At 44.2% G+C, this 23,888-nt stretch overlaps 1 protein-coding gene across 4 annotated transcripts in view; it reads left to right on the forward strand.

Annotated features, from left to right (window-relative positions):
• The first annotated feature begins 4 nt into the window (after positions 1-4).
• XRRA1 (X-ray radiation resistance associated 1) overlaps positions 5-23,888 on the forward strand; it is an 89,739-nt gene continuing 65,855 nt past the window's right edge. For 2 of the 4 annotated variants that reach the window (XM_060104926.1, XM_060104928.1), the window contains exons 1-6: positions 48-127; positions 5,634-5,731; positions 10,709-10,890; positions 14,413-14,484; positions 15,900-15,972; positions 19,108-19,205. In XM_060104926.1, the coding sequence (XP_059960909.1) occupies positions 5,638-5,731; positions 10,709-10,890; positions 14,413-14,484; positions 15,900-15,972; positions 19,108-19,205 (519 nt within the window). In that variant the 5' untranslated portion in view covers positions 48-127; positions 5,634-5,637. Of the gene's footprint in view, positions 128-5,633; positions 5,732-10,708; positions 10,891-14,412; positions 14,485-15,899; positions 15,973-19,107; positions 19,206-23,888 lie in introns of all 4 variants that reach the window. The other 2 variants (XM_060104929.1, XM_060104927.1) reach the window with 2 other exon arrangements.

Raw genomic sequence — 23,888 nt, forward strand, 5'->3', positions numbered from 1 at the left:
GAAGGTAGTGGCAGGCGCCACCGTGGAGCGGCTCCGAGTTCCCCGGGAGGCTCGCAGGCGCGCATCCCGCCAGACCGGGCCGTCGCCCCCGCGGACGTCTCGGAGGCGGAAGCGACGCCGGAGGCAGGTGCGCCTGGAAACTGGAAACTTAGTTTGCGTGACGGGTTAGAGTCTCCCCCGCCCCAGATGTAGCGTTTGGCAAGGAGGGGGCAGGAGCTCGTCCTTCATCCTTTTCTAGCCCTGTAACTGTACGTACTGGTTCTTTGGTGGCTGTCATCTTAGCTGTTAGCATTGTCTTCGTGTTACAGAGAACTCACATTCACACTCTCTTAAGTGCGTATATATCCATCCTCTCATTTAGTCTCCTAACGGACCAACCAGGTGAGGAAACTAAGGCACTTAACCAAGGCCGGATAGCATGTATCAGAACCTAGTTTAGCAGCCAGATTTTTTTTAATATAAATTTTATTTATTTATTTATTTATTATTTTTGGCTGCGTTGGGTCTTCGTTGCTGCACACGGGCTTTCTCTAGTTGCGCCGAGCGGGGGCTGCGCTTCGTTGTGGTGCGTGGGCTTCTCATTGCGGTGGCTTCTCGTTGCAGAACACGGGCTCTAGGCGCGCGGGCTTCAGTAGTTGGGGCTCGCGGGCTCTAGAGCGCAGGCTCATTGGTTGTGGCGCACAGGCTCAGTTGCTCCGCGGCATGTGGGATCCTCCCCGACCAGGGCTCGAACCCGTGTGCGCTGCACTGGCAGGCAGATTCTTTTTTTTTTTTGTTTTTTGTTTTTTTGTTGTTTTTTTTGCGGTATGCGGGCCTCTCACTGCTGTGGCCTCCCCCGTTGCGGAGCACAGGCTCCGGACGCGCAGGCTCCGGACGCGCAGGCTCAGCGGCCATGGCCCACGGGCCCAGCCGCTCCGCGGCATATGGGATCCTCCCAGACCGGGGCACGAACCCGTATCCCCTGCATCGGCAGGCGGACTCTCAACCACTTGCGCCACCAGGGAGGCCCCTGGCAGGCAGATTCTTAACCACTGCGCCGCCAGGGAAACCCCCAGATTTATTTTTATTTATTTATTTTTTTGACATCAAACCAGTGTCATGCTCCCTTTGTTACCACCTGGGGTCCTTGGACTCTTTAATCAACAGAAATTGGTAAGAGACCAGGCGGGGAATTCAGGCAAGGCTTTATTGGGACTCGTCCTGCAGCAGGAGGGAGCAAAACAAGAAACAGGTGAGGGTGGAGGGGTGGCGGGTGAGTTGGTCCCTTAAATGGGGTGAGGGTGGGGGGATGGGTGGGTGAGGTGGGAGGGAGGGCTTAGGTGGTCTGCCCACCCCATTGGTGGTGCTGTGTGCAGGGGTCATGGGCAGTACCCTGCCTTTGCTCCTAACACCTCAGAAGTGGCGGTTGGCTTTTGGCCTTTTTGTGTCTTACTGTTCATAATTTGCCCCAGCTGTGCATGCATGCAGTTACTTTTAGTCCCTTGGAGTTTCTTTGTATTTTGTTGTTCAAGGAGTTGTTTGTCCAGGTGCAAGCACTCTAGTAAAGGGTCACAGGTCTCAGCCTATCTCACCTTTGCCGCCCTGCCTTTACAGTTTTAGGATGTAATAATATTCCAGATTTTTATTACTTCTTTTTTTTTACACAAATATTTATTGAGCACCAACATTGCTTGGAACTGTACTAAGGGATACTAGGGGATCAGAAAAGACCTGTTCCCTACTTTCATGGAACTCCTACTCTAATGACTTAGAGTTATCACATAACAGGACTTAATACACTGTGATCTACTGCACTGCATCATTTTTTTTAACTCCCCATGAATTCTTCATATAAGTGTCCAAATGATTGAACAAACAGTACTTACTATGGAGTGGTCACTGTTCTTGGCACTGGGCACATACCCCGGAATAAGTACTTACTATGGAGTGGTCACTGTTCTTGGCACTGGGCACATACCCCGGAATAACAGGCAAAACACCCGTCTTGATAAAGCTAACACTCACATGAACATAATTATTACTAAAAACTATTAGATGCAGTTTCTTCACCTCTGTGAAGCAATCCAGTCAGATGCCCCTGTAGCTTTTTGTATTTTTATAACTTATGTTTCAAGACCCAGCTCCAATGTCACCTGCTCTGTGAAACTTCCCTGATCCTTCTTCCTTCTTTGCAGACAGAATGAAGAACTCCATAGTATTGTGTTCATGGTTCCATTTAGTTTAGTAAGCACTCAATTGAGCCTCTTCAATAGACCACACCCTGTTTGAGGCGCTGGGGATAAAGATGTAGGTAGGACCCAGGCCTGGCCTTAGAGAGGCTCACTGAGGTTAGGGTGTAAGGAGTGGGGAACAGACAGGTAAGCAGGCCATTATAATACAGTATGGCACAGTGCCTTCATTAAGAGGTGGGCTGAGGTGGTAACACAGATGAGGGTCAACCTGAGGAGGGGGATATACGGGAAGTTCTTCTGTATGCGTCAGGCAAAGAAGAGGGGCAGAAGTGTGATAGACCGAAGGAATGGAAAAAGCAAATGTATGCAGATGAGAAGCATTATTCTGTGTGTGTGTTTGTGTGTGTGTGTGTGTGTGTGTGTGTGTGTGTGTCTTACCTTTCAACTTTGCCTTTGCTGGTTTTATCATGCATAAGTTTATTTTGTGTAAATGGTCATGTAAATGATCCTTTCCTTTCTAATTTGTGATTTGCACTTCCTATTAAACACTCTAGCCCCACCCCATTGTCATAAAATTATTCTCTTGTTCCACCGCCCTGTCTATGTCTCTGTCTCTATTTCTTTTCTATCTGTTTCTGGGATCTTTAGTCCTGTAGTATTTTTCTAGGCCCCAGGTGAGACACATTTTGGATCGAAGGGTCACAGTAGGATATAATTAATGAGAAAGTTCAAGAGCTCTAAATGGCAAACTAAGAAGGAGTGCAATATCTATTTTAAAGGTGGAGAAACAAAAAAAAAAAGGAAGTCAAGAGGTCTTTCCCAAAATCAAAGATCAAGTAAGTACTATGCAGATCAGAACCAAGGTCCCCATATTCTGCAAGTTACTGGAGTTTTCTCCAGCAGTCGTCTTCTCTAACATTTTCCAGGCAGCTATTTACTCATTCATTCATTCACCCATCTAGCAGATAGGTGTGATTGGTCACAAGAGGGATTTCCTGAAAGACAGATTGACTGGATGACTGTCTTCCCCATCCAACCATCCATCCATCCATCCATCCCTTCATCTTCCCAACACATTTTTAATGTGTTCTAGGCTCTATGCTAGGCTCTGGGATTATATAGGTCACTAGGTATTATAGGCCACATAGCAGGTGGGAAGTTGGTAAGGGGAGAAAACAATTATAATAAAATGATAAATGTCATACTAGGAGAAGTATGGAGTATCGTGGAAGCACATAGAAAGGGCCCCCAACCCTTTTCAGAGTGGTCAGGGATCAGGAAATTCACAGTGCCCTGTGTTGAACCAAAGGAGATGTCAAGATCACTCATTCATTCCACAGGTACTTGTGGAATCTATTATGTGCCAGGTGTTAGGTACTGGGAAAGAAGAGATGAACACCATAGATGCTATCCTTCTCCTGGAGGTGCTCAAAGTCTAGTTAGGGAGATTAGAAATATGTATAAAAACTCTCGGACCCTCGGAGTACCATTGTACCCTTCATTTGGCTCACATGTGTTTATTGGGTGTTTCCTATGAGCTTTCCAAGAGTGGAAGAGAGACAGTGAATTGGACATGTTTCCAGACTTGGAGGTTCAGAGGCCATTGAAACAGCCCCCTCATGATTGTTAGTGATCTTATGAGGTAGAAAGGGGTCTGGCCATGAAAGACTTACAGAAGAAAAACTCCAGAGTTTAGCTAAAACAGCAGTTATGTCCCTCTGGTAGGTTCAGTGAGGACTTTATGGAAGGGATGGCATCTGGACTGGGTCTAGAAAGAAGCTTCTTTTTTTCTATTACCTCATTTAATTCTCACAACAATTCTCTGAGGCACAGGTTTTAATCCTCATTTTATATGTGAGAAATCTGAGGCCCAAAGAGGTAAAGTGATTTGCAGCAGGTCACTCAGCTTAGTAGTAGAAACTAGTCTCAAATTTAAGTCTCTTGTCTCTAAAAGTGTTGCCGCCTCCTACTGCACCCCTCTACTTTTCATATTTGTCACCTCCAGAAAACATTTTCTCAGGACACCTGATCCCAGCTCTCCACTCTGCTCCTTCTTTGTACTGAATCTCTTCCCAGACGCTCCATCTCAGGGTTCCACATTCTTGCCAGGGTCTCCCTTCCCCTGGCCAGGTTCCCAAACCTCTGCTACCCCAAATTGTCTGAAGCTATCCCAAAGCAGATTAGGGAATGACTGGATCCTTTGAAAGAAAAATCTCAATCTCTAAGAGCTTAAGTTTCAAAAAATTTAGATCTTTGATAAGATATTGTTTTCCTAAAGGAAGTGGCATTTGAGCTGAATCTTAAAGCATGAGATCAGCCAGATGAACAAGGTGGATAGGGCTATTTTAGGCCAAAGGAACACTAAGAACAAAGACATGGAAGACCGAATGTGTTTGGGGGAATAGAAAATGATTCTGTGAGCCTCTTGGGTGGAGTGACTGGAGCTGGAAAGTTAGGACATAGGTCTCCAGTGGCCTTCAAGACCAGACTCAAGCTTGCTCAGTGGGAATCCAGTCAGAAGACTGTTGCAGTGTTCTAGGTGGGAGACGATGAAAGATTTAATGAAAGCAGTGAGTGTACTTCTGAGCTGGAATTTTCGTGACTCCTGACCAATGGAATCCCATTTCACCAGGCATTATATTTGTCAGACCTCTCTTTCTAAAGCACAGTTTGGGTCATGGCTCTCCCCAACTTAGATATCATCCACATCTCTCCATTACCTACAGTGTGGAGCCTGGGCTCCTAGCCTGGCACTGAAGGCCTTCAGAAGCAGGCACCATCCTTCCCATTCAGCCTTATTGTCCAAGACTCCCAAACATACCTCCTTCCCCTTCCTGGGTCAGGTTCTTTCTTTACTGCATCAGATGTACCCACCACCGTGCCCTTAATCCTGTGGCCCTTTCTATTAATGCTTATCCTTCTCTCTATCAGAAAACTCAGTTCATCTCTCAAACCCCATTTATCCAGTTCACATCTCATTATTTGCACATCATCTTGCCTAAAGTATGAGAGCCCTCTTCCCTGAACTCAAAACAAAGAACATAGCTAGTGAACACTTAATGTGTACCAGGCACTACCTTTCCAAGTTGATCTTCTCCTTTGTCTATTAAGGTGGACATTTTACAGGTGAGGAAACTGAGGCTTAGAGGGGTAGAGAATTTCCCAGTCAACGAGTCAGGCAAGAGCCAAGATCCAAACCAGGTCTGTCTGAGCCCAAAAGTGATGCTTTTTCTAGTGTTTCACTGAGCTACGGTTGATTTGAACCGAAAAACTCAGGGCCTATCTCCCTTGTTATCTAAAGGGCCGGCCCATTTCTGAAGCAGATCAGTGGACCTCTAGGGCCTCGGAGCTCGGGTGTGTGTTCGGGGTGGTCCTGGTGAGCTTACAGGCTGCGTTGGGGTGAGAGAGCAACCCTGTCCCTTCTCACTCCTTACTTTCTTGCTTTCCTTGCTTGGCTCTCAGGGACATGGCCTCCTCAGGAGTCTACAAACTGGATGATGGGAAGCCTTATCTGAGCAACTGCTTTCCGGCCAAAAGTCTGCTTCGGATGCCAGAGGAAGGTCAGGTGACTTCTCAGATCAGTACGTTTGCCTCACGCCCAGCTCCTGCTTCAGAATGTCCCTGACACCCATTTCTTCCTCTTCAACCCCTTCCCTGCTGTTCCCTGCCCCTACACAATCCCTTCCCTTCCAATCCATCTCCCCCGAGCAGTCTCAGGGAGCCTTATTTTTTTTAATTTTATTTATTTATTAGAATTCTTTTATTTTTATACAGTTTTTTCAGGTTACTTTCCATTTACAGATATTGACTATATTCTCCGTGTTGTACAGTACATCTGTGAGCCTAACTTACACCCAGCAGTTGGTACCTCCCACTCTCTCACACCTATATTGCCCCTTCACCACCACCCCCATCCACTGGTCACCACTAGTTTGTTCTCTGTATGTGTGGGTCTGCTTCTTTTATGTTATATTCACTAGTTCGTTGTATTTTTTAAATTCCACATAGAAGCAATATCATGCAGTACTTATCTTTCTCTGTCTGAGTTATTTCACTTAGCATAATGCCCTCCAAGCCCATCCATGTTGTTGCAAATGGCAAAATTTCATTCTTTTTTATGGCTGAGTAGTATTCCGTTGTATATATGTACCACATCTTCTTTATCCATTCCTCTGTTGATGGACACTTAGCTTGTTTCCATGTCTTGGCTATTGTAAATAATGCTGCTATGAACATTGGGGTGCATGTATGTTTTCGAATTAGTGACTTTGTTTTTTTTTGGATATATACCCAGGAGTGGAATTGCTGGATCATATGGTAGTTCTGTTTTTAGTTTTTTGAGGAACCTCCACAGTGTTTTCCACAGTGGCTGCAGCAATTTACATTCCCACCAACAGTGCACAGGGTTTCTCAGGGAACCTGCTAAAGTGCACATCTAACCATAGTGTTCCCTTCTGTTTAGTGACTTCTCACTGCTGGTTCCTTTACCTTCTGCTCTAACCCCCCTTATCCTTTTTTACAACCCCTTTCCTTGATTTATGCCCTGGTCCATAGTGTTTATAATATTTTCACATAGCTTTTTAACATTCGCCCAGAACGTTCCAGCCCTCATCCCAGTTATCCAAACTCCTCCCATCCCACAAGGCCCAGCCCTTCTCCCACTTCTTCCAGTAAGCCGTGTCCAGCTACTCCATCCCTCAGTGCCCATCCTCTCTTGTCAGCCGTCTTCCTTTCTGTGTTTCTTACTTGATGCGCAATTATAGTCTGCCCAGCTCCTAAATAAAATGGCTTAAACTTGACTCTGCTAAGTAGGTTTTCAAACATTTATCTAGTTAAAGACTCCCCTGGGACAGGACTCCTCCTATTCTGAGCAGAGTCCTGCGGGTGGAACGCTGCCGAGAAGTGTGGGTTCACTGGATTGGATTTGCTGCTTTGAAAGGGTAGAGCAAGGGAGAAGTACCCCTAGCTTACCCTAGATGAAATGACGTGCTGGTCGCTCTGTACATGGAATAGTAGAAGAACCTTCTCCTCCAGCCTGTGCTCCCCACTTCTCTTGAGTGATTTCATTTTTCACACAGAGACCTTCTTTGGCCACCTATCTGTTGAAAACCCTCCCATGGAGCTCTCAGTACGCACTCATGATTTCACATCCACACCCCCTCACACACATATAGATGGACAGATAGAGAAATAAATATAGCCATATGTATCTGCATGTGTTGATATATGTACATGTATTTCCTGGCCCACTGAGGGCAATGACACCTCAGTCACAAAGAGCATGCCTGCCGCCTAGATGTTGATTTCTAAATACCATTCTCCAGTAAACAAAGCCGGGGCTCCTCAGACAAAAACCTGTTTCTAGGGCTGAGGCAAGAAAAATACATATTGAGCCTGGAATACTGTGTGGTGCCAGAAAATAAAGCAGTGCTCAGAAAAATGATGGGGGCAATTTGAAAGGACATAGGTGCCAAACTGAAGGAGCGCGCAATGGCCAAAGCTGGAACAATATGAGCAGCAAAATAAAGGTAGAATTGGGTTGTAATCCATAGCATAAGTAAATAGTCATGATCCCATGCTGATATAATTAAATTAAGAATACATAAATAAGTGGGAGAGAAGGAAGAGTCCTTCCTTACAATAGAATTACAGTCAATAAATGTAGAAGGAATGAAGGAAATAGAAAATTACTTTTTTGGGGGAAAATCACTATTAAAACATCACAATAATAACTTTTACAGGCAAGAAACTTCTATGGATGCTGTATCAGTCAGGGTTCTTCAGAGAAATAGAATCAATAAGATGTGTGTATGTATGTCCGTGTGTGTGTGTGTGTGTATCTCCTACAAGTTTTGTTTTCATATATGTATATGTGTTTATATATATGGACCAACACACATATATAAATTATATATTTTTAAGGAATTGGTTTATGAAATGTGGAGGCTGGCAAGTCTGAAATCTATAGGACAGGCAAGCTGAAAACTCAGGGAAGAGCCAATGCTGCAGTCTTAAGGCAAAATTTCTTATTTCTTTGGGAAGCCTGTATTTGCTTTTAAGGTCTTTCAAGTGAGTGGGTGAGACCCACACATTATCAAGGATAGTCTCCTTTACTTAAAGTCAACTGGTTGTGGATGTTAGCCACATCTACAATATACCTTCACAGCAACACCTAGATTAGTGTTTGATTGACTAACTGCTTACCATAGTCTAGCCAAGTTGACACAAAATTAATCATCACAGATGCTAGGATTAGTGGGTCAAAGTATGATGAGAAACAGGATATTTGTATAGTCTTGAGCTATCTTTGTTAATTACAAAGGGACTTCTTAGTAACTAAGAGAAACTAAGCTGATACCACCTTGGCCGAGTGATCAAAATAAACATCACCAGTAATAAGACATATTGACATCATGTATGCCCTGACATTTTGTGCTGAGGAGGGCATAGCATCACTTCTTGCCAAACTGCAAGGTCTTAGTCTAATTATGGGAAAACATCAAACAGACTCAAATTGAGGGACATTTGATAAAGCAGTTGACTAGTACTCTTCAAAAGTGTCAAGATCACACAAGAAAAATAGAGACTACAGAACTGTCACAGTTTGGGGGAAACTAAGCAGACGTGACAACTAAATGAAATGTGAGATCTTGGATTGGATCCTGGAACAGAAAGAGAACATGAGTGAGAAAACTGACAAAAATCAAAGAAAGGCTGTAGATTCATTACTAATATTATGCCAGTGTTAATTTCTTGGTTTTAACCATTGCATTATGATTATATAAGATGTTAACATTAGGGAACCTGGGTGAAAGCTGTCCAGGAACTCTGTGTTAGTTTTACAGCTTTTCTGGAAGTCTGAAATTATCTCAAAATGAAAAGTTACAGGGGAAAAAAACCTTCCCATGAATACTCTTCCTGCTAAAAGCCTACCCCATTAAAACCCAGACTCCTTATTCTGGTCCTCAAGACCTTTGAGATCTGACTCTGCTGACCTCTCCAGCCTCACCTCTTTTCCCTCAGGTCTATCTCCCCACACACTCCAGGCCTTCCTTCCTGGCTCTGTTGGCAGTTTTGGCACCAGCTCAGGCTGGAGGCTCTAGGAGTTTGGGCCTTTGGGATAGGACAGAGGTCCATGGCCTAGATGGGGGCAGCCCTGGGAAATGAGTGCCTGGGCTGTCAGGCCCAGGATGGGAATAGGAACTGGCTCACGTCAGACGTAGGATGGGAGCTGCATCCAAGACGCAGGATTAGCAGCAGTGGTCAGTTGAGTGAAGGCGAGCCCTTGAGGCAGGGCTAGCGGCCTATGCAGGCAGAGAGCCAGTGGTCAGGGGCACCAAGCTGGTTCCCACAGCTCTGTGCTGTTCTTCTGTGCAGTCCCAATCTTTGGTTTTTCCATCTCCACCTAGTCAACTTTCAACATACAAGATCTAGCTCATGCCCTAGGCTGGTAGCTCCCCGCTCTGGGCTTCACAGCACCCTTTACATTATTGAGCTCCTTCGAATCCTCCGTTGTATTCTTCTCCATAGCCCCAGCTCCTGGCGCAAAGTAGATGCTCAGAAAAGGTCTGAATGGATGATTGTGGGTGAGAGCTGTGGCTCAGGGCAAGTTCAGCAACACTCACAGTGTGGTAAGCTCTGTGCAGGCCTTGGGAATACTGAGATGAGTGAATCAAAGTCTGTGCTGTCATGGAGCTTCCACTCTAGAGGGCAAGACAGACAATAAACAAGTGAACAAATACAATAATTACAGATTACAATGAATAAACCAGTGATGAAGGAGAGAACAGACTCCAGAATGTTGTCACGATTTTTGTTAGGTGGGCTTACTAGTAAACCTCATATTCTTCTTTTTACTTAACATACATTTTCTAGTTCGTTCTACAGTGAGCATGCATTATTGGGTCTTTAAAAAATGCCAGCTGTCCTCTCACTTTCTTATCCTGAGCTCCTAATGCAACTTTTGCCGTATAATGATAGAATCCAGGGTAAGTTCTGGGAAGATGTAGCCCATTGAGTTGGTGTCACACAATGGGCTTTACCTTTACCCAAGAGATGACAAATGGGGCAGTAACTAGCTGGCTCAGGAAAAAATGATCAGCTCTGCTGAGGAGAGTCAGGGAAGGCGTCACAGAGTAGGAAATACTTTATCTACAATCTTGAAGGAACAATTAGAGTTTGGAGGCAAAAATGTGGAGGAAGGAATTGGGCAAGTCATTCTACACTTTGAGTCTTAGCCTTTTTGTCTGTAAAATGGGGGCAGTAGCATGTCTTCACTGGGTTTGCGGTTGGAGGCCAATTAAATAAGACAGGTAATAAGTAAGTAAGTAAGTAAAGTAAGTAAGTAAGTAAGTAAGAAAGAAAGAAAGACAGGTATATAGACGCTCCCCCTCCCCAGCTGCAGCACGGTATCTGGTGCATATTAGGTAACAAGGAGCTAATTTTCATTTTAGTATTAAAGATTAACATTCTGTAAGTGCACAAGTTGTGGCTTTGGAGGAGTTTGCTCCTTGTCACTCTTCTGATCTTCCCAACAGGCCGAGGACACTGGTTAGTGACTCGGAAATGTAGCCTCAAGAAGAAGCCCAGGGGTGTGGTCGAAGCACGAGCTGAAGGTCAGGAAAGCCAGAAGGTTTCTTTTGAGATTGGAGGAAAGAAAGGGTCTCGACAAGAAAACCAAATGGACACTCCGGGACACGTGCTGGACCAGGCTTTTCTGGTGAGAGTAAATGCATCCTGAAAGGCTGGCAGCACCAGCTGACGACTGTCTTGGTGGGGGGCAAGGACTTGCCCTGCTTCCCTCTGGTACAGTTACCCCCAATCCACCCCAAACTATTAGAGTGATCTTGGCAAATTGAGTATAGCCAGGATGATGAAGGGGCCCAGAGCTTTCTTTATATGTAAAGCTTTCTTTACATCCACCTTATGAGATAGGTATCATCCCTATTATGTTGTTGCCATTGTGCAGATGCAAAAACTGAGGGCCCAAGACGTAATTTGCCTTGGCCAAGTTCCCTCAGCTAGTAATTAGGACTCTGGTTTACCCAGGATTAGAACTACTCAGAATTAGAACTCTGGTCTACCGACTGCAAAGGCTGTGCCTTTATATTTTATCAGGTAAAAAGTCTTAATTGAGCCAGAGAGGCAAAGCAGTAGGTCAGGGGGAACAGTAAATTGAAAAATCGTATTCTAGCACCTAGTAGAGTATAAAGATTCCTGCTTTGCTCTGGGGAGATCTCTCTAGGAGCAGGGGGATTGGGGAGGCCCCACATACCACAGTCTTTGTCCTTTGGGTTTAGGGTCTGGCTGAAAGCCAGGGATGCCAACTAGATATACCCAGTGTCTGGGGCAGGCTTTACAAAGGGCACTGGGGTGGCTGTGTTAGAGACCAGCCAGGTAATTTCACATCTTCTCTGTGCAATGCTTCAGTGGCTTTGCAAAGACACATTTTGTAAACCAATATTCATGTGCAGTCCAGTGCTCATAGCTCCCTAAGAAGAACTCCGAGGCAGCCTAGTTTGTACCCAGGCTTTGCTTATGGTTCCCAAGAGATAGGTTTCTGTACAGATCAGATGCTGAAAGAGAGCTTCAAGGAGGCAGCTGGTTACATCTCTGCTCAAGGTGGATAGTATAAGCTTTTTGCAGAGTCCTGTGGAATTTCTTTGATTATTAGGTCCACCTCTCACTGGGAATGAGGAAGACTGAAGCAACAGTACTGAGGAGGGGCAGAAACACTTCCCATAAGACTCTTCTTTTCCCCTTTGTTTTCAACATGTACATCCCCCATTAACTGAGATAGCTTGTTACCCATGTTGCCACTTTGGATAGCAGAAGCATCAAGGATGTTTTTCAGAGTAATGGGGTACCTACCCGCCTATTGGATATGAACGTTTCACTGGCACTTCATATTGACCTTCTACACCAGTCCCCTTACTCCAAATCCCCGAAACACCTCTTTTCTAGTGTTTAATACATGGTCTCAATGATGGTCTCAATACTATCTACCCAGTCACCAAGCAAGTAACTTTGGGTTACCCTTGACACGTGCCTCTCCCTCACCACCCTCCTCCCTGCCATTACCAAGCCCTGGTACCTTGATTAGTTGTCAAATCTGTATTCTTCTCTTCATCTGCCCTGCCACCACCCTAATCTGGGCTACCATCATCTTTTATTGGACTAATTCAGTAACTTCCTAACTATTATAGTTTGAACCAACTAGCATGCTTTTGTTTCATATAAAGAGAAGCCAGAGGCATTGTTATTCTAGGGTAGGTTAATTCATTGGTTTAATGACTTCTTCCAAGTCCCAGGTTCCTCCATCTCTCTGCTCTTATATCCTCGGCACATTAGCTTGTCCTCTTGGGCTGATTGCCTTCATGATCCTGAGATGGCTGCTGAACTCTGGTCATCACATTTAAAGGATAACATCCAGAGGTAGAAAAGGGATTGTCACTGTCTTACATTGAGTTTTAAAGGTAAGAATTTCCCGGAACTGGCCTCCCACCCCCAGCATTCAGCGTCTCCTTGGCCAAACCTGTATCACAAATCCCAACAGTCAATGGTTAGGGGAACATGACCACCATGACTGGATTAGACAAAGTCAAGACTTAGCCTGTGGAGCTGGAATTGAAGGATATATCCACTCAGAGAAATGTGAACGATATTGGGGTTCTTTAACAAGGAAGAAGTAGAGAAGTGGCTCTAGAGAAGCCAGTTAACAATGTCTAGTACAGTGGTCTCTCACCACCCTTTCCTGTCTTCTCATCCTTTCTGCATGTGTCAGACATAGCAATTTTTATAAAATTTCTATCAGCCCCCTGCCAAAAAACCTCTGACAGATTTCCATTAACTATAGGATAAAATCCACGCTCCTTTACAGAGCCAACATGGACACAAATGATCAAATGACTGCCTCCCTAGCCTTATTTTGTTTTTCATCCTCTCAAAAGCACCTTGCTTCCACCTGCCTTGATAATTTTCACGACCCCTGCTACCCACTTTCATGGGACCAACTCCTACTTAGCACTTAGGTATCAACTGAAATATTACTTCCTCAAGTGAGTATTTCCTCACTTCCACACTGAGGTTAGGACCTCCTGTTACTGTCTCCCATAGCATCTTGAATTTCTCCTTTAAAATATTTATCATGTTTATAAATACTTGCTTGCTCCTTGGCATCCATGCAGTTTTAAGCTTTCAGAAGGCATGGAATATTTCTGCTTCTTATTCATTGTCTTTTAAATTCCTAGTTCCATGCCTAAACATAAAAGGTACCATAACTAAATGATTAACTGAAAAAAAGAATGGGGTTTGATTAAACAAATAGAAACTCCAAAGCTGAGATGTTCTTCTGACTTTTTAATTGTGAAGGGCAACATATGGTAGTCCTAAGAGCATAGTGTTTAGTGATTACAGATTTGGATTCAAATCATAGATCTATCACTTACTGGCTGTGGGACCTTAGGGAAGTCACTTTATCTCTTTTAGCCTTGCCTTTCTCATTTATAAAGAGACATAATCAGGGCTTCCCTGGTGGCGCAGTGGTTGAGAGTCCGCCTGCCGATGCAGGGCACACGGGTTCGTGCCCTGGTCTGGGAGGATCCCACATGCCGCGGAGCGGCTGGGCCCGTGAGCCATGGCCACTGAGCCTGTGCGTCTGGAGCCTGTGCTCCACAACGGGAGAGGCCACAACAGTGAGAGGCCCGCATACGGAAAAAAAAAAAAAAAAAAAGTATTAAACATTGCAATAAACTATTTAAAAAAAAAAAAAGAGACATAATCATACTTACGTCAAAGAGTTTAGTTAGGATTAGGAGAAAGTTTGTTGATATATTTAGCACAAAACATGGCCCAGAGTAGTGCTTAGTAAATATTTGGTGAATAAATGAATGAATGAACAAGCACACAAATTATGACAAATGTATGAGATTAGTAAAGCCCCGGAAATACCGATTTTTTTAAGAGCCAAGTAGAGGAAGTGGGGCCCAGAAAAGACAGAGAAGGAACAAAGAGGCAGGAATCTTCCTAAGAACCACGTAAAGTCAAAGTTTCCATCCCCACCCTACAGATGGGAAACAGAGGTGGGAGAGCTGAGGTGGCAGCTTGATTCTGAGCAGCTCCAAAGCGTGTGCTCTTTCCACTGTGCCAGGCTGCCCTCCTCAACAGGGAGTCATTTGTTATCTTGGCCAATTATATAAGCTTTGTTGGGGCCTTGACGCTGATTGTCTGCACTGTGTTCCAGCTGAAGCACCACTGTGTGAAGAATCCGTCAGACCTATGCAACATTAACGTGAGCGGCCTGAAGTTCTCCAAGGTAAGGCCAGCTAGCAGAGATGTGATTGGGGTGAGCCAGACCTGAGGTAGCTCCTGGCTGTTGGACCATTGTACTTCCACAGTCCTTGGGGACTGGGAATCTGGTCATAGGGAGGGGGAGGGTCAGACAGGGACTCACTGGGTGGAAAGAACATTCACAGACACAATCTTTTGCTATATATTTGGTGTTGCCATTATCCCATGTGAAGTGAGTTAAAGGAAATAAATAGCCTTATGGAAGTGGTTTGAATGTGCATAGAATTTTATTGGGGTGTGATTCATTGTATGACACTGAGTTCCCATCAGAAGAGCCTACAGGAGAAATTTCTCTCAGGTTTCAGTGCCAGGAGTGGTAGTGGTTCTCCCAAGATGCTGGTTTGTTCTCAACTCGCAGACTCTGTGACGTATGTAATGAGTCATGTTTCTTTCTTTGCACTGGCTAATAGGTAGCTTGGAGCTAGATTTGTGGCCTACCATTAGCCAGTGTATTGCTATATACCACATATGGCATATATTTTCAGTTTGTAGGCTTTCCATGGCATATAAAGAGAGATTGCTTATATAATGCCACATAGCAGTTAAAATGTATCAACATAAGTAAATCTAAAAAAATCTATGTGTCTCAACACAAGTAAATCTCAAACACATAGTGTTGAGTGAAGAAGGCAGGTTGCAGAATGATATCTACAATATGATGGCATTTTATATAAAGTTTTTTTTTTTTCTTCTTCTTTTTGCGGTATGTGGGCCTCTCACTGTTGTGGCCTCTCCCGTTGCGGAGCACAGGCTCCGGATGCGCAGGCCCAGCGGCCATGGCTCACGGGCCCAGCCGCTCCGCGGCATATGGGATCCTCCCAATCTGGGGCACGAACCCGTATCCCCTGCATCGGCAGGCGGACTCTCAACCACTGCGCCACCAGGGAGGCCCTATATAAAGTTTTAAAACATGTAAATAACACTGTATTTATGGTTTATGGATACACATACATGTAATACCAGTATAAAACAGGTATGAGAGTGATAATCACCAATTCAGGACAGCTGTTATCTGTGGGAGAGAGGGATAAGAGTACAATTGGGGTTGGATACGTTAGGGGGAGTGGTGGTGGTCAACTCTGTAGTGTTCTGTTTCTTTAAGGAAATTTGAAGCAAAGACAGCAAAATATTAGGATTTATTAAAGCTGGATAGTGGTTACACGGGCCTTCAGAGTAACATTCACTATACTTTTCTGAACATTTTAATTATTTCATAATAGAAAAAAAAAAGAAGCAGAAAAGACCTTCCTGCCTTTAACAAGTATCTGCTCTTGTTCTTACCCCTTGAGGTCTTTGCTCCTTCTGACAGCAGCTCTGGAGCTTCAGCAAGGCCTGCAGGCAGGGAACTAATCTTGTGTTCTTTGAAATGCCTCCTCACAGGCTAAGGAAAAGGACTTCAAGCATTTTAATTCTGTGATTTACATCAATGCCTCAGAAAACCTACTGCCTCTAGGTAAGTTTTCTTCCTGAAAACTACCTTCTGCCGCTTGGCTGTCACAGCCAGTCTCTCATGTTAGAACTTGCCTGTCAGTCCACCTGTGACAGGCCACGCATCCCTTTTTTTGGAGTGCAGTAGGCTGGGTGAGGGAGAACACACAGACCTGATTCCAGTCCAGAGCTGGCACTGCCTACTCAGAACATTTCTCTGTGAGCTCCTGCTTCTCTAACTGTAAATGGAGATAATGCCCTTCCTTTTTTCCTCCCTAAGGCAGGATACCTTGTAGACTCAGATAAGGACAGTCAGCCCTCCGTATCTGTGGATTCCACATCCACAAATTCAACCAAATATGGATGGAAGATATTTGAAAAAAAATTCCGGAAAGTTCCACAAAGCAAAACTTGAGTTTTCCATGCACTGGCAACTACTTACGTAGCATATACATTGTATTTACAACTATTTACAGAGCATTTACATTATGTTAGGTATCATTGGTAACCTAGAGATGATTTAATGTGTACAGGAGGCTGGGCACAGGTTATATGCAAACACTGCATCATTTTATACAGGGGAATTGAGCATCCATGATTTTGGTGTCCATGGTGGTGATGCAGGATGGTGGTGGAGGTGGGTGTTAGGGTGGGAGCAGTGGACCCAATCCCCTGCAGATACCAAGGGATTGCATGTAAGAAATTGTTAAGTCCCTGAAAGCTCCTGTAGGACTGTAAAGCCTTCTTGTTTATTCAGCAGATCCACAGCGACCCCTGCTGGGTGTCAGAACTATATGACTGCTTGGCTTTTAGAAATCAGTATGTCCAGTTCCTGTTCTGGTGAGCTCAGTTATAGCAGGGTATACGGTCAGTGCCATGATAGAGGGAATCAGAAAATCAATCAGGCCATCAACTGGGCCTAGAGTGTCAGAGGAAACTTCTGAGAAGAAGAGTACGTAGGCTGAGACCTAAAACACAAATAGAAGTGACTCAGGAATTAGAAGGTGAGAAGGCATTTCAGGCCAACAGAGCAAATGTGGGCTGGCAGTGCCTGATCAGGGGCCCTGAAGAAGCTTTGTATGTGTGCATGGTATATAGGTAGGGGAGAATGGAGACTAGAAAGGTGGGCAAGGACTATATTATCAGGGGCCCTGGGTGACTTGGACTTAATCCTGCAGGCAAAAGAGAGCCTTGGAAGGCTTTGAAATAGAGAGGCTCAGTGGTGGCTGTGAGGAGCATGGATTATAAGATGGAAGCAAGGAAACCTGGAAGATGGTTTCATTTTTCCAGGAGAGAGGAGGTGAGGCCTCAACCAGGGCTGTGGCAATAAGGGTGGAGGGGATTGAGAGAGACAGAGATTCAAGAGGAGGTAGAAATAACCAGACTTGGTAACTAATGGGCATGTAGAGAAAGGGAGGAACCAAGAGGATTTACCGAGACAGACAGCACTACAGGAGAGGCAGGTTTAGGGATAAATAAGATGAATTCAGTTTTGAATGCATTGAGGTTGAGGGGTGTTTTTAAAGAAACATGTGACGAAGTCCCTGCCCTTGAGGAAACAGCATGGTCTGTCAGGAGCATGGGCTTGAAAAACAGGCAGCAGGCATATGAAAAGATGCTCATCCTCACTAGTAAATAAAATAACATCCAAGTTTTCTGCCTATCAAATATTGACAAAAATGAGAAGGACTGATGACTGCCAGCATTGGTAGGGAAATAGGTACTCTCATAATCAAGTGTAATAAATTGGTGCAACATCTTTGGAAGGTAGTTTGGCGATGTCTCTTAACATAGTCTAATAGTTCCACTCTCAGGCATTTATTCTACAGAAACACACTTGTACAAGGATGTTCATTGGAAACATCCCGAAAGCACATCTTCCTATTGGCTCTACAGAACATTCCAACTCACAAAACCACCATAGGCCACACTTGACACCAGGTTCACCTAGAAGGCTCTGAGTAATTCCACACAGTATGCCAGCGGCACAGCGTCAGCAGTTCCTCTTCAGTGGAATCCTCACTGCAGCTCATGAGCAGTTCACGTAGCTGTTCATGTAGCCATCCATGAGCCATTCTCTGTGGCTCCTAGCTCAGGTCCAAAGCAATGAAACTCTCATTGGGTGGATGCAGGAGCCACTCTGGCTTAGAAACCTTGTTCCCCATGGGATCAGATAGCTGTTGTAACACTCCATAGACATGGCTCCCAGAGTTCCTGCAAAGGACATGTCCAGTTACAGGCATCACACACAGAGAAGCCCAACGTTATGGTGCCCCCTTGAGATAGTTATAGTTCATTTATAGTTTCTCCTAGTCCAGATGTGGTTTACTAACCTGGGGTCATTTTTACCGTAGCAATATTGCCTGATAACACAGTGACCATACCATTTGTTTCATGTTACCAAGGGAAGAAGGCTAGAAAGTTAACCCAAGGTCCAGTTCTCAAGCGGAAGGGGAAGAGTGTTCTTAACCTTTTATCCAGATAGTCTAGCGACTATCACTAGGGGAATGGTTAACTAAAATAGGGTATGTCTATACAGCAGAACATAATTCAGACATTATGCAGATCTATATGTTTTGACTTGGAACAATCTTTAAGTCATATTGTTAAGGGAAAAAAGCAAGTCACAGTACAACGTGTGTAGTATGATTCCCTTTTTGTAAAAAGAGTGTGTGTGTGTGTGTGTGTGTGTGTGTGTGTGTGTGTGTGTGTGTACCCATGAGAAAAAGTCTGGGGTATTATACATGAAGCTTTGAATAGTTACCTCTAGGTGTTGAGATTAAAGGGAACTTTTATGTTTCTATGTTTTTTTAAAGCTTTTTGGTGGGAACGTTTCACTTTTATAACCAGAAATAATAAAGATCATTTTTAAAATGGGCTTTGGAATTAGGCTTAGATCCAGTTGTTGGCCCTTCCACTTACCAGCAATTCTATTTCTAGCAAATCACTTAGCCTAGCTAAGCCTTGGTTTCTACAGCGGTGGAATGGAAGTAGTAATCCCTATTTTTCAGTGTTTTTAGAGATTTAGTGTCCATGTATGTAAAGCACTTTACACAGTGTCTGGCCTAACGCAGTGGGACCCCAGTAAATGACCACTGTTAATATCTTTCTCTTACGTCCTTCACAAGCCACTGTTTCTCTCTTTCTCCTCCCCCTGTAGAGGCATTTCACACATTTCCAGTCTTAAAGGAACTGGAGCTCGCATTTAATGGCATCAAAACAGTCTACGTGAAGTATGGAGACTTTAAGTCCTTGGAAGTAAGTTGGAGGTAGGGACTTTTTGGTGCCCACCTGTATGCCTGTAAGGAATGGGTGTAAGGAGTATACTGATTAAAACTGTTGGAAAGGGGCTCTCTGGGCCTTTATAGCCACCTTGCTTCAGGGTGTTCCTCTGGGGCGGGTGGTGGAGTTGGTGGTGATAATAAGGGAGTGGGGTTGGTGGAGGTGGTGGCCAGTGGGTGAGAATATATTATACTTATGGCCACGGGGCATGGTCTTGGAAAATAAATGCCAAAGGTCATGTCCAAAGGAGTCTGTGCAGAGGAGTGATTTTGAATAGAGTACTATAGGAAGGAGAATTTGAGGGGAGATCTGGATCCAGTGGGGGTTGAGCCATGGAGGTTAAGTGCTAGGCACAGAAAATTGGACCTGCTGAACTAGAGGCGTTATGGACCGATTCCAGAGACCCATCCTGGTATGAGTGAGCCAGATTGGCTCTAATGAGCTCGGATAAGGTTATGGGCCATAGGTCCAGGGATGAGTGTGAAATAAAGTAGGGCTGTTATAAGTTTTATAGCAGACTCTTGACATTTGTACATCCACAGCTGTTTTGTATTCACAAATACAAAAAACTTTGTTTGCACTCTTGGCTTTCTCCTAAATTAAATTTCCCATCGTCACGCATTTTCTATACATGTTCTCATACTTCAAGTTAATCACCTCTTCAACATCCATGAAAACTTTAGGATCATTTTTTGCAAAGAAACAAAGCTCTTGTCACCACCCGGGAGTCTGCATACATGGAGAGTAGAGAACAGTAGAGCTGGCTTGAGGTGTGGGGCGGGCATCTGGCCAGGCTCATTCACTAAGTAATGGGCTCTTCCCCACATGTTGGCCTTCTAGAAGAGCTTCAGAGTCACACCTCAGCGAAATGTCTGCATGTCATGAGCCTTGGGGTTTTCCCCAAAGAGCTGGTAACTTAAATTATTTAATCTACAAACATCAAGAGTCGGCCATTCTTCATAAAACCTCATTTAACCTGGTCTGGCCAGAGAGAAACCTTCCACAAAACTGAACTTTTAAGAGTTGATGCCCTTTACATGCCAAAGTTTTAAGAAGTTTTAACCGCTTGGGATGGTGATCTTCCTAAAATGGATTATAAGTCCTTGCATTTTTAAAGCATGCTATACTGAATGTAATGGTACCTTTTCTCCATGGTTTGCAGCCATATTGAGGATGACAGTGCTTTACTATGATTTCTGACAGGAGTGGTCCTCATGCTTATCCAGGAAGCAAAGCTCTTGAAGGTCCAATAATACAAGGAGAGGGAGAGGGTAAATTTACAACAACTGATGCAATTTTGTGCTAGGTTAAAAACGTTTTATACCAGAATTTATTATAGACAGTGAGAAACTGGTTCCAGATGCTCTAGAGATACAGGGAGCCACTTCCCTCACCTACAGGCCTGGGCGCTTATTATAAGCTTCCATTAATTTTTTACTTTGCTTTTTAAAAAAGTAGTTATTGAACTTCTGTATATCATGCATTGTGCCAGGCATCCTACCTTCCTCACCCTTACCATTTCAAACCCCTACTTCATGTGCCAGTGGGCCACAGGGAGGGGACATGACTACAGGCTCTGACCCCACAGCTGACTTACTAGTTGATCATAATGGACTTTTGAGAGGCCCTACTTCATAGTTTGATAACAACTGATGAAGATTATTTATCCAGCAGACCAGCCCTACCCAAGGGAATTTATTTATATAACAGAGCGGACCAAAGTCAAGATGCAGAACATAAATGAGAAAAGGAAATCTCCTGGCCAATCGTTTGTTTTCATCTCTCTGTGGTTTAAAAGGGCTCTCTAAGAAAAAGGATAAACCTGTCAAATGTCCTGAATTTGCAGCTTATGGCAGTGAATACTTTGATGTGTAATAAAACTTGATGTGACTCAGCAGATGCAGCATCCAACTTAGGAATCTTCTGTCCTTGTTTGCCAGAAAGGCTGTCACCCAGAGTAGAACTCTTCAGGAGTCAGTTTAGGAAAACAGCTTTGTCATGATTTGATTCTCTGCATACGGGTCTGAAAAAGAGTCAGCTGGAGCTCTGCCCTGAAAGTCAGGAGACCTCGTTTATAGTCTTGGTCTGCCACTACTTTGCCATACCTCCTCAGCCAAATAATTTATCTCTCTGGAACTTAAGTTTCCTCCTCTGTAAATTCTGGGCCAGCTGTGAAATTCTGCGACCTGCAGTTCTAAGACTATTCGTTTCTTTGAGCTGCCCTTACTTCCATAGAGAGCAGATTTGGACCTGACATGAAATAGCCAAAGCAGCCAGAGCAAGGGTCAGCAAACTTTTTCGGTAGGAGGCCAGACAGTGAATATTCTAGACTTTGCGGTCTGTACGGTCATAACTAGTCATAACTAGTCCACTCTGCTGTTGTAGAAGGAAAGCAGTTGTAGACAGTATGTAAGCAAAGGGGCAGGGCTGTGTTCCCATAAAACTTTATGATGCTGAAATTTGAATTTTACATAATTTTCATACAATGTTATTCTTTTTGTGCTTTTTTCCTAACCATTTAAAAATGTACAAAGCATTCTTAGCTCACAGGCCATACAAAACAGGCAGCAGGCTGGATTTGGCTTACAGGCCTTTGTTTGCCAATTTCTGAGCTAGAACACTGATGGAACAGCTCAGTATGGTTGGAATGGAGTGAGACACCATAGAGTGTGGCGATAGATGAGCCTGGCGAGGTAACAGAAGAGAGACTGTAGAGAGCCTTAGAGGGACTTTGAATCTTATCCTATGGATAACGGGTCCATTGAAGGATTTGGAACTGAAGAGTAATAGGGTCTGAACTGTATTTTAGAAAAACCACTGTGGCTTGGCTGCTGTATAAAGAATGGATTGGAAGGAACAAGTATGAGAGATATTAAGGAGGTAGAATCCATTGCTGACTGTCCACATATGTGTATGAAGGAGAGGATGATCCCCATCTTTATCTATGTTTATCCAAGCCAGCTTTCCAGGTCTTCATCCTTGAAGGCTTCTCTCTCTGCCCCTACCAAGTGGGATCACCCGTTTGTGTGAACTCTCAAAACTTGGAATTTACTGATGGCAGCATGAACTCGGCATTCCTTTGGTGCTGGGCATCTTTCATGGCCTGTGCAGTCCTATCAAGCCCTCTATACCATGGACTGTAGTCATACCCAAACCATTTGCAGTTCTCAGAATAAGCAAAGCTGCCTCCTGGCTTCTATACATGCCACTTGCTGTGCTGTATGTCTTTTTGCCCTTAACAATTTGGTGAATACCGACTAGTCTCTGAGGACAGCTTAAGCATCACCTGCTCCGTGAAGCCCGTCTGGACCCCCTGGTAGAGCTCAAACATCTATCCCAGCAGCATTGCTACTTAACAGACACATATATGTATCTAGCTGCCCAACTAGGCTGTGAGCTCACACAGGGCAGGGACTGGTTCAAAGTAAGCCTTCAGTATAGGGGCCTTGAATGAAGGGATTGTGATGACCATGACAGCCAACATTAAGCATTTACGGTGCACTAGGCTTCATGCTAAAGGCTTTACCTACATAATTCCTCATAAAAATCCATTATTATTTCCACTTTATAGATAAGGAACCTTGTTTAAGTATTGATAATTTGCCCAAGATCACACAATTAGCCAGGACTTAAACCCAGGTCTACAGAGCCTGTCAATTAAGTACTAAAGTGGAGTACCAAACCCGGTTCTCCTCCAGCAATGACCTGCAGTCAGTTGTGTATGTGTGACTGACTGTGTTTCACTGAAGTGGCAGACCAGAAACCTTGTCCCTGCACCAGTGGGATAAGGTGTGGAAACTGGCCCCATTCAGTAGGCGTCTATGGGTGTGTGTTGGTGGAGGAATTACTGAGTACTGCTTGCCACACAGCAAGCCAGTAAATTGAGAGATAAGGTGTTGGGGCAAGGAATAGCGACTTTACTTGGAAAGCCAGCAACCAAGAAGATGGTGGACTAGTGTCCCAAAGAACCATCTTGCCTGAGTTAGAATTGAGGCTTCTTTTATACTAAAAGAGGAGGGAGTAAAGTCTAACATTTCCTGGTTCTGGTCAGTCTCCGGAGGGGATGTGTTAATTTCTTCCTTCCTGCAGTCATTCACAGGTGGGCCTGGTCAGGATGTTTCCTGTGAGATAAACAAAGGTATTTTAGCTTAATGCTCATTACCTGGGAGGCGGGGTTCCCAGAGATGGGCCATTATGTATAATTTAAACTTATAGGCAACATTCCTTTAGTGATTAACTTGTGATAGAGTACAAAGTTTCTTCCCTATTACAGAGGGAGAGGGAAGGGAGCAGACTCGTACATAAGAGCTAAAGTGAGTGTCCAGAGAGGCTCTTCTAGAAGAGGGAGACCAGAGACTGGGGTGATATAATTTATCACAGTTGCCTTTGTCTTTGCAGAGAGAAACTCAGTTTCCTGACTGGTCTCCTAACTCAGGTCAACTATCTCATGAATCTAGGTGGCTAGTTAGAAAGTGCTTTATGATGAAGTGTCAGTTTGGGTCATTGTCCTAATAAGCCAGTTCATTTCAGCTGGTTTTTTAATGTGCACCTACTATGTGCCAGGTGCTAGCTAGATTATAAGGATACATTGATACAGTGACAAGGTGCTTCACCTCAGAGAGTTTATAGCCTAGTCCACCACTGTGTGCCAGGACCTGC

Source organism: Mesoplodon densirostris, chromosome 7 (genome assembly GCF_025265405.1).
Source record: "Mesoplodon densirostris isolate mMesDen1 chromosome 7, mMesDen1 primary haplotype, whole genome shotgun sequence".
Lineage (NCBI taxonomy): Eukaryota > Metazoa > Chordata > Mammalia > Artiodactyla > Ziphiidae > Mesoplodon > Mesoplodon densirostris.